The sequence below is a fragment of the Mchenga conophoros genome, linkage group LG9 (genome assembly GCF_057382185.1).
Source record: "Mchenga conophoros isolate Kocher_MC1m ecotype Shallow Benthic linkage group LG9, M_conophoros_male_GT1.1, whole genome shotgun sequence".
NCBI classification, from domain to species: domain Eukaryota; kingdom Metazoa; phylum Chordata; class Actinopteri; order Cichliformes; family Cichlidae; genus Mchenga; species Mchenga conophoros.
This window is the reverse complement of record NC_140534.1, coordinates 26,584,835-26,596,193: the sequence shown is the minus strand read 5'-3', so window position 1 is coordinate 26,596,193 and position 11,359 is coordinate 26,584,835. Positions and strand designations below refer to the sequence as shown.

The 11,359-nt window shown below is 40.3% G+C and overlaps 1 protein-coding gene across 1 annotated transcript in view; it reads right to left on the bottom strand.

Moving 5' to 3' along the window:
• Nucleotides 1-1,495: 1,495 nt before the first annotated feature.
• The window catches only part of kcnb2b (potassium voltage-gated channel subfamily B member 2b), a 95,982-nt gene continuing 86,118 nt past the window's right edge, over nt 1,496-11,359 (bottom strand). Inside the window, exon 3 of the mRNA XM_085287276.1 lies at nt 1,496-7,313. Within this exon, the coding sequence (XP_085143402.1) occupies nt 5,331-7,313 (1,983 nt within the window). The 3' untranslated portion in view covers nt 1,496-5,330. The remainder of the gene's footprint in view (nt 7,314-11,359) is intronic.

Sequence of the window (11,359 nt, the reverse complement as noted above, 5' to 3'; positions counted from 1 at the left end):
AATTTTAGGTATAAAGCAATTCTCAACCTTTTATGCAGTCAAACTTTGAAAACTTGCCTTTTGTATTGTGGAGAACATTTGAGTACAGAAAACTCACTCTCATGTTTAAGATTTGAGGTTTATGACTTGCCATGTTACCCTGCTGAAGTAGCCTCTTAGCTGACAGGAGTGGCACCTGATGTGGTCGTCTTCTGCTGCAGCCCATCAAGCCGTTTCCCTCTGACCTCTGGCATTGACAATTTTTTTGGGGTGGGATGCCTTGGGAATATTTTCTTTTTATTGGATCATTCACTGTGAACCATACAGGTTGTGCAGGGTATCAGGTGAAATCAGCTGAGTATAACAGTTATAATAGTTATAACAGCCTTAACTTTGTTTACTTTTCTGATTGTATCAGTTCTTTCATTAGGACCCTTCATGGAACTTGGAAGCAGGTCTGGAAGAACTGATTGTAGCAACAAAAATGTGTTTGTGTGTGTTTTTTGTAAATAAAAATACATTTGTAATAAATATTTTGTTGCCATTTGTGTTATTTCTTTCTTATTTCTGACCCATTTTAGGCAATGAGTCATAAATTCAGAATTTTCCAAATATGTAATTATATTATCTTAACTTATCCACCTGGTAATCCAGCAAATCAGTGACTTATCTTCCTCCCCTCACCCCTAACAAGCCAAGGGGTACATGGCTACCCCTCCTTAAGCCTGGTTCTTCCTGTTAAAAGAGACTTTTCTCTTCCCTCTGTCACCAAAATGCTTGCTCACAGGGGGTCATGTGCTTGTTAGGATTTTCTCTGTATCATTGCAGGGTCTTTACCTTAAAATGTAAAGCACTTTAAGGTGCTATATTTGGTGCTATATAAATAAAATTGAATTGAATGAGAACCTTCACATGCAGTTAACACTGTAAGTATGTTTTTTTTTTTTATCAGAAATGACCTTTTCCCCTAAACCTAACAGAAACCTAAAGTGTAACTATTTAACCTAACCCAATAATTATATTCCTAAACTAACCTAAAATGGCCATAAAGATAAAGTTAAAGACAGAAAAAATATAAAACTAAGTAAAATTGTTGCCACACTAGAAGCGAAGAAACTATGTGAATGCCTCTGCCACCACACCACGAGCCTTATTTGGGCTTAACTGGTTTTTACATTGCAAATTATTATTGGACAGAGAATGCATTTCCCTCTAAACACACTGTAAATGTTGTTTAGTTGCATTGGAACATGCCTGGAAATGCACACTTACATTAATTGCATCGAACAAAACGCATCTCCGCTCTGTAATAAATCATTTATCAACCAGCCAAACTGCTGAGTTGTCCACACTTCTGTATATGGAAAACAACTTTGCTTTCTTGCAGCAAATGCAACATATTATTTTAATTGGTGTCCTGATTCAAACTTTTTTTCCCCCTCTTTTTTACTTTCCTGGCCTACAATCATCATCTCACATGCAGAGCAGGGAACACCAAACACACAAACGCAGGAGTTATACATTTATTTGTTATTCTGCATATGCTAATAGACGTAATGAGGAACAATGCTCTACACAAATGTTGACATACATACCATAACAAAGTGTTCTGTGGTCACATAATTGTTCAGACTACTACATGCATACAAAGATGTTGCTTTGTACAGAAACAGTCTGTAGGTCAGGATGTGTCTTGATGATAATGCTTTCTCAAAGCTGAACAGAAAAAACAATGGAGGAGGCAGAATATACAGAGATATAAGGACAAACAATGATGCTGTTTGCATTTTAAGGAGCAAGGTAAGCAGGTATGAGTGACACAGACAATACCCATTCTCTCAGAGAGGGTAAAGACACGACGTTTCCACTCTGTACAGCATCACAGATGAATACGCCATCATGAGACAGTAAGACAGAGCACAGTCCTTTTTGCTGTCAGTTCACAGAATTAGCTGCAGTATCCACACAAACTTTATCCGGAGGGGATACAGCTGATCAATCCAAATCCCTTGTTTCTCTACCCTACCTGTCAAAATGAAAGATTACTCGAGGCTAACACAGAGACATGATTACTACAAACAAGGGATGAAGGATTAATTGGAGTACAGAAAAAAAGTACAAGCTTACAAACAAGAAGGTTACGATCTAACCTCCCTTTATTATAAAGAAAAAAAAAAGAGATGAAAATTCAAACGAAGACCACCGCTGACTCCGCATTTTACTTCAGAGAATACCAAAGAATCTGAGTTTCTGATGAGGGATCGGTAATATCACAAAGGTAACTCCATGAGGTCTCACATGAATCTCTGAACACTGAGTCAGAATATGCTACTTTGGGCAAATCGTATGTACACAGACAAAAGAAAGAAAATATGGACCACAACTGACACAATGTAACCATTTGGGAGAACCATTTCTTTTCTTGTCCTCGCCTTGTTTTTACCCACTCGTAGCTATTCCTGAGGGCATGCCATGGGGTTAGAGCTTCTGAAGCCGGAGGGCCCGGAGCACTCACTGGTGTCAGCATGGGAAATAATCAGATGGATCAGCAGGGATCTCTTCCTGGCTGTAGCTGCGCTCCCTCTTTGCCTCCCTTAATGGTCAGATGCCCATCCCTTTGTTTGTACTTCTTCCTGCCTCTCCGAAGACTGATGGGAGTGGATACTGAATGTGGTACACACATTACTCAGAAGAAGGGAGAAATATTGCAGCTCCCTGTTCTGGAAGCCAAGACATCGAAGTGGATTTTGACAACAACACTTCTCAAAAAGTACAGAAGCAGCTAGCTGACATTAGCTGTTCAAGAAAAACAAAACAAAACAGATAATCTATCCAATCAGAACATCAGAGAGTTATAGAAAACCTGAGAACTCAATATCATTACTTGTTTCTATTACATAAAGACCTGATTTTTCCTATAAAATTAGAATTTTTTTTCTGTACAGTGCTATATGAACAAAGCAAAATGACTCGCTACCTTCTCATAAACAGCCGTGTTATGAAAAGGCACGCATCATTTCAACCACCATATGGCAGGAAATTGTGGTCGTGCTCCATTTTGGTTTAGAAAAAATAGACTCATTCTCCACGATAATTCACAAAAAACAGAAAATTGTTTGTTTGTGGCCATTAAAATTAGATAATGTTAATATCTTCCACACATTTGCTAGATTTTTTTTATGTAAATCTAACAGGAGTATAAAAGGCCCTGGTGGTCAATTTGGATTCTTATTCCGACAGATAATCAAATTTGAGGTCCATTAATACCTGGCTTTAAGGTGCTCAACAGCATTTTGCCAGTCACGCAATACGAAAAAGTAAAAGTCAGATTCTCATTTGCATTGTTTGTGAGATCCTAGTAGTCGTAATACTCTTTTTGCCTCATATTAAAGATATAACATCTGAAAAATACAAGTAAATTTTGCCTGTACACTTACAAATTCCCATAGACATAAAATAAAGTGCCACAATTCTTGGCCTGCATAGATTGCAGTATGCGATATTGCACATTCCACACCTTTCAGTAAAACAAACAAACAACCAAAATATGATTAGCGAAAAAGAATGATAACAAGAAAGAAAACAACAAAATAGTTCACCCACGTTCCTTCCTATCACTGCCATTCCGGTTTGTGTGGCTTTCACAAACTCCTCGCTAGTCTACGCCGACATGTGTCACGCCGAAAGAAATAAACAAATATTCCAGCAATAAATTGGAATCAAAGGCAACGTAGAACAGACATATTTTCAGTCAGTGTAAAACAAAAGCAAGAGAGACGACGAGAGAAAAAAAAATCCTTTGGGTTTAAGTTTGACTGAAAATTGTTCACAATAAAACACGATAAATTACAGTCCGAGACACCACAGATATACAAAAAAATGCCTTAAACTTATCAGCAGGATTGGGTAAAGTTGCAGTAGTATGGAACAAAGGTCAACATTGACATGAGGCTGCTGAGGATGGGCCAATGAACACAATGCAGGTAAACAAACTATAATGAAAAAAAAACTCCAAAAGCATACCTACTGTCAAAATACATGTTATTACCATATATGCTATAATGCATTCGAGATAGCAGAAAGCTTGCCAGTGTGCTTGATTTGGTCCATTGATATCAGAAGGAATACTGTCATTTTTTGTTGTTGTAATCTACCCCTTTTAAAAAGCCAAAATAGATAATGATAGTGTAACGCATATATCTGTGTTAATGACCAAATCTACCTTGGTGAATAATAAGTCTTACCTCTTTTTTTTGTTTTTTTAAATGGAGTCTCACCTACATATTGTAGACTTTTCCTACAACCAATCTAGCCCTACTTATCACGTTTCATTCTTAAAACTACTTTTAGATAGATAGATATATTTATTTATATAATTGATGTTAGAGAGTAAATAAGATCATTTCCTCTGATTTGGATGGAATCAAAAGGCTGAACGAGGAGCATCTTAAATCTCGTGATAAATATTGTCAGTAGCTTTAGTGTCTGATAGTTCATCTTCTTACTGGTTTGATAAATACTTGGCAACTACAGGTGTTTTTTTTTGGTGTGTTTTTTTTTTTTTTTTTAGAGAGAATTCAAGGTGTTTTTATCTTTCTTTCCCACATTCATGAATTCAAAGATGCTCAAACTGAAAGTTCAACAGCTTCTATGAAAAACAAATATATTAATCTCAACGTTACAGTTTCATCTGTTATTCACGAGAAAAAAACAACCAAACAAAACAAAAACGAAACAAAACAAAGAAACAGGGCCATCATGAGAACACTTTGCATTGCCACAAAAGGTAATGATATGTTTCTTTTTTTTTTATAGGTCGCTACGATGCAACACCCAATCTGAGGGCTGTCTATCCAAACCCCTACCCCTTCTTTTTCACATTACAAATATTAGTACCCTCAGTGACTGTCTTCCCTTGCCATCTTGTGCATTGTCATTGCCTTAGATGTCCTAGTATTTACAGTGGAGCGCTTTCAGCAAACTAAGCACCGTAAAATATCTGTCCTTTGATTTTTAAAAAAAAAAAGCATGCTTTTACAGTTCCTCTGTGCATTTCCTTCTTTTGCTAGAAAAGGAGACGTTATGTACATCTGGAGGACCTGCATGTACGTGATTTGATGAATTCTCTGTTTCTCAAAAGTGTCCTCTTTGAGCCCACTGTTTTTCCAGGATCTGCACAAAGCACTGCAGTTTCTTTTTCTGCAATTCAACAACAACACAAGTATAAGAGACTTGTCATGCCATGCAAAAAGATCTTTCGCCACCGCTGCACCCTTGACTTTCCTCCCTGCTCTCCCAAACTTCAGGCTGAGGTTGTACTAGGTCTGTTGTCCCTCAAATGTCCCTTACATTCACATGCTGGTTTCACATGTTGGAGAGAGGCTGCCATCCCCGGGTATCAGGTGGATATCGGATGTAAACATGTGGTTCTCTACTTTGTGTCCACTTTGGTTGCTGTCAGGCTTAACCTCCTCGCCTGCCCCAACCACACCTTGGGTGCTATTTTGTGCTGCTGTCTTGGGTGACAATGGTGCAACCGCTGCTCCCGCCACCTCCATCAGGTGCTTCTCCTCATGATTCTCTGTGGATTGTGAATCTTCATCCCCTGGTGGGGTGTCCACCACCAGCCTCTTAGGGGCCAGAGGGCAGACGTCTTCCATTGTGACTGGAAGAAGCCCCTCTGAACTAGGGATGAGTGGTGATGTCTCTCCCACTGGAGACTCATCTTCCAGGATGCTGGAGCTGATGTCTCCAGGAGAAGTAGTACTGGGTGGTGTCAGAGGGCCTTCAGCAGAGGTCTTTGTGTAATTGACCTTCAACCCTTTTATTTTTAGAGGATTAATCCGTCTTGGAGAGCCCTGGATATTCTCCACAGCACTGTTAAAGCTTTCCCCTTCGTCTATGTAGAGCTCTGATCCATCACTTGGGTTGACAGACTCATAGAGACCATCTTTAAGAAACCTCTGGTCATCACTGGGCCTCAGTAAGCTAAGATTCAGAGGTGGCGGGGCCCTGGGGTGTCTGATATGACATGATCTAGCATCCTCCTCGCCTGAGTTTGAGCTCTGTTTTTCGATGCCAGCTGAACAGCTTCCAAAGTTTTCTGGCAAGGAGGGCTGGACTTCCTTCATCTCCATCCCCACCTCCTCTTTTAATGCAAATTCAGGGCTCTGGGATTTCTTCGGTGATGCCGGGGCAGTCATAGTTGTGCTCAGAGTGCTCATGGAGCTTGTAGTGTTGAGATTGCTGAAGGACTGTGACTTGGTTATTTGACTGTACATCTCCTCCAGTATTTGAGCACTAAGGTGCTGTGGGGTCCTGCTTGTCCGCTGTGGACTTCCAGTTGTGGTGATGGTTATGTGATGGGGAGAACTTTCGGGTAGAAACTCTGGGTTTCTTTTGTCAGGTGATTTCAGATGGATTTCAGAAGAGGCATGCCTGGTATGGCTGCCCCAGCGGCTAGGCGACAGATGGTTCTCAAGAGGCGTCTTGTTTTCTCCTTTATCTACCGCTACATCTATCAGTTCCATACTACGAGCAAAGGCATCTTTTAGGTTCATTGACACAATGCTACCATTCCTTCTGGCTCTCTCCAGAGCCTCCCTTCTCTTGATGGCTTTCTCCTGCCTCTTCTGCTCTTTGTAGAACTCAGAGAAGTTGTTTACAATGATGGGGATTGGTAGGGCAATGACAAGCACACCTGCAATGCAACACAGTCCACCTACAATCTTTCCAAGCAACGTCTGTGGGTAAATGTCACCGTAGCCCACTGTAGTCATTGTAATGGTGGCCCACCAGAATGAGGCAGGAATACTGGTGAATTTGGTGGCATCTTCATCTTTTTCAGCAAAGAAGACCAAGCTGGAAAATATCATGATGCCCATGGCAAGAAATAAGATAAGTAGCCCCAGTTCATTGTAGCTCCTTCTCAAAGTAAATCCTAAAGACTGGAGCCCCGTGGAGTGCCTGGCCAACTTCAGGATCCTCAGTATTCTCATGATTCTGAATATCTGCACCACACGACGCACATTTTGGAACTGCAGCACACTCCTATTCGACTCTGTTAGGAATATGGTGACATAGTAGGGCAAAATGGCCAGCAAGTCAATAACATTAAGTGGGCCTTTGAAGAATTTCCACTTATTCGGAGAGGACAGGAAGCGAAGGAGGTACTCCATGGTGAACCAGGCAATACACACGGCCTCCACATGGGCCAGGTTGGGGTTATCATTGAAATGGCCAAACTCATCTTTGTGCTGGAGCTCTGGTAAAGTGTTGAGGGAAAGTGCGATGGTGGAGAGGACGATAAACAGTATTGATATGATGGCTAGAATCTGAAAAGAGAGACAGAAATGAAGAAAGTATTAGTTTAACACTGGTAGAGGACACACTCTGAATAATCAGGGCTGCCTGATTTGCATTAAGGATTTTAAAAGATGTATAAATAAAGGTCTCCAGTATATGATATGAATCTAATGGAGGGTCTGTCTTTGGTTCAAAGGCACTGTGGGCGTGCTCATGAATATCAGAGCTCCATTATCCATATAAAGAATATAGAATATGCTAGAGTATTACATAAGGATAGGTCAGAAAGATAATGGAAAATGACACAAGGAACCAATGAGTGATTAAATGAATGAAGCATTGCGGAGCTTACTGACTGAGAAGTCATTTAAATAAGGGTAGTAAGTAGGGCAGAAATCTGTTTAGACAATAACTGTGAGCGCGCACGTGAGTGTATGTGTGTGTGTGTGTGTAGTCCCATCTACACCACATGAAAGAATAAAAGGATTTTGGCGCCATCTGTTGGCAAATGTCTAAAACTTCCCCTTTCATTCATTACTTTCACTTTAAAAAATGTACAAAGCTTTACAAATATTGTTTCTTCTTATGAAACATACAGTGAAAATATTGTTTCCCGTATGCTCATTTGAACAGTGAGGGGATGGGTATAATAATAATCTTGTATAATGCCATGAGGTCAGCACAGCATAAAGCTGAGTTTTAGCTGCAGCTCTTTATCTCGATGAGGATTTATAGAAACTGATTGATTAAATCTGGCAGTACATCTAAGGATGTACTGACTATGATTGAATATTTATAAAACAAGTGTGTCATCTATATATGGCGAAGACATTATGTTACGTGATGAGCTGAATATCTTCCCTCTTGCGCTGCAACTACACATAAAACTCTTTACAATGCTGCTGGGGTCAGCTGATGTCCTCTTTTTATTCCTCTCCAGTTCAACTCTGCTCAGCTGAGCGTCTCTTCCCACACAGGTGAAGCATCTCTGCACTACACTCGGTGCAACCCTGCATCACAACATCGACTGAAATCCAGGACGTGAAAAATTAGCATTCTTTTGTGCAAAGCCCTCTGTGACTCGAGCAATATAAAGCCTATTAAAATGTAATGAAGAGAGATTGAAGCGACTCAGTCAAATAGGAAAACAAGGCACGCTGAATACTAATCACAAATCACATTAAGTTGCAGAACACATTGATGATCTTACATAAATTTACAATGTGTAGTCTGGAGACGCTCACAGTATCTCCGCAGAGACTTCATTAATTTAGCAAATATTACATATTGGCAATACTTTTTTTTCTTTCTTGCAGTGGTTAGGGGTCAACCACTTCTGTAGTCCATCCATTAGCCTGTGGCTAACAATGACAAGCTGGAAAAAGTGGTCAGAAGGCTAGTGGCATTTCCTGAAGCAAACATATATAAATGCATTTTTTTTGTTGTTGCTGTTTTTAAATAAAGCAGGATCTCTTCTACTAATGCAGAGGAAAAATGGAATCATAAAGCAGAATAAAGAAGGTGGTGTCCTGGCTCAGCAGCGGAAGTGTTATCGCTAAATGAATGCTGGTACTGATTAGGTTAAACCTATTAGCAGCTAAGTGAGGCAACTCAGGGCAAGCTTGGCACTGAGCTGTGGAGTCATAGTAAGGACGCAGATTGCTTCCATACCCCTCAACTTTTTGGCAAGCGCATTTCAGGCTCACTCCCTGCTGCCAAACAATTTGATCGGAAGACCTTTGCTTGTACTCTTGTTTCTGAACAGCAACAAGGTAGAAGAGCAGATAAGAGCACGAGATAATAATTTTGGGGGTATACTGTGTCTTACACAGATGATTTTCTGATGTGGTACAGTATGGAGCGGAGTATATGTAAATAAGATTTACTGACGTGCAGGCAAGAGGTAAGTCATTCTTCAGAGGTCGATTCTTTATTTAGATTTTACATTAACTGCCTCAGAGGACACAGTTAATCTTCTGCTGTTCCATACTTCAAAAGCTACACTATGAACAGCTGAAAGAATGGACATGCGAGCACGGACACAAACACACAGACAGAGACAAACTGATTAATGTTTTCATTGACCCATAGCCCCGCTGTCTCACTTTCACACACCCAAGCAACCTGTGTTCGGTAAATGCCGTGTAAGCTCGGGGATAAGAAGCGCTGAGGTGGCTTGCATTAACCTACTGTTATTGAGTGGGAGTAGTTAAAAAGATCAATTACTTGGACTCCTCTTTTCTCATGATTTGCATCCGCGGTTGCATTAAGTATAGCATCAAATGTCGTGAGTGGTGGATTAAAAAACAAAGAACAAAATAAAAAAAAGAAAGCACAGTAAAGCCGGTTGACCTAGACGTGACTGTGAGGACGAAGGCTAACAGACACAGGAAGTGAAAGAAGATTTTTCACAGATGCGGCCACTTTCTAATCTGTGGAGCTTCTCTCTGAACTGTTAGATAACTGAGATTAAACTATCTGTCAGTTCCACCACTGACCGATGTGCCTGCACGCACCTTGGCAAAACGGTGAATGCTTGTTGTGTTAAAATGAAGCAATTTCATTTAAAAGCAATTAAGAAAGTTAAATATCAAACTACTGGTAATTATAACTTTATTATATACATTAATTTTATACTCATCTATCAAAATATATTTGCTGCTCCTGATTGGCTTAGATGGGCGGTCAATGCATGGAGATGATTAGCTGGTGTTTGACATACTTTAGCTGCCTGTGACCAATCGGGCTGCTGTACTCCCTCTCCATTGTGCTCTGAATAATAAGAGCACAATCAGGCCAAATCGTACACACGAGTGGGTCTGTACGGCAGACTTTTGTTGTAATGTGCATCACATGGACTTTCAGATGTATGCAGAGAAGATTTGCCTATTCTTTAAAACCTCATAGAGTCAATCACTTCACAGGAGAGGAGTTTGGCCTGATGTCACAACATCGATTTTCCTTGAGCTCTCTCCCTTTGATCTGAGTTGTCATGTTGCTCCCAGAAAGAAACATTTGAATAATACCTGCATTTTTACATTGCATTATTTTGGTTAGTATGTTATGTGATGAGCTCACGCCCATGAGGTGTGCTCATCTTGGATCACCTAATGTGCATTGCTCTTGGTAGCTGTCTTGCTTTCATACATTTAAGCATTTTTAGCAGATCACCCACGGAAAAAAAAAAAACAGACAGCTTAGCACGACTGCACTGGGAAGCTGGTTCACTTTGAGATTTACAATGAGGGAGACGACTAACAAAATAAAGTTCTGAGTGTCATGTCTTACTTTTGGAGCTCAACCGATACATGGTAGGACTATCACAGTTTTCCTGGTATTTGGAGATAAACTATTTCCTTATATGAAAAGTTAATACATAAAAAGATGTTGGGGATAATTGAAACATGAAGCCGTCATGTGGTTTTTCACAACAAAGCAGCTCCAACTGTAGCACTGTTGGCTCCACATGTAGCAGAGAATGCATAACAACTGAGCAGAAGGTGGTTCAGATCAATTCAGTGCAATAGTTTTTATAAAGTGTCAAATCACAACAGTCACATGAAGGCACTTTATTTTGTAAGGTAAAGACCCGACAACAACACAGAGAAAAACCCAACAATCAGATGACGATGTCAAGAGGTTACATTTGGAACAGGTACTGTCACCAAAAAAAACTAAAATAAGCAAATGCTCTTTAGCCGTAGCAAACACACTCTCCTCATGATTTAATTCCGCAGATCCTTAAAAGTAATTGAAGATATCCTGGGTGGACAGAGAATGGGGAGTGAAGTTGATCCAGAGGAGAAAACATGCAGGAGTCATGGCATTAAGAGCCCTCTTGAGTCGCTTTTCTGTGCCTCTCTTGAGCTTTATCTTCAGCCATCTGTCATCTCAACCACTTCTCCTGAAATTGCAAGAATCACCTTTCTACATCCTCCTCAAGAGGTCGTCAATAGAGGCACTAACTCTTCTATAAGTGTCCTGTCATCAGTGGCAGCTCATGATTGCACAACTACAACTACGTCCCTCCTCTGCCTGCATTCGCATCGTTCCTGACTTTGAGAGGGGAAAGCTC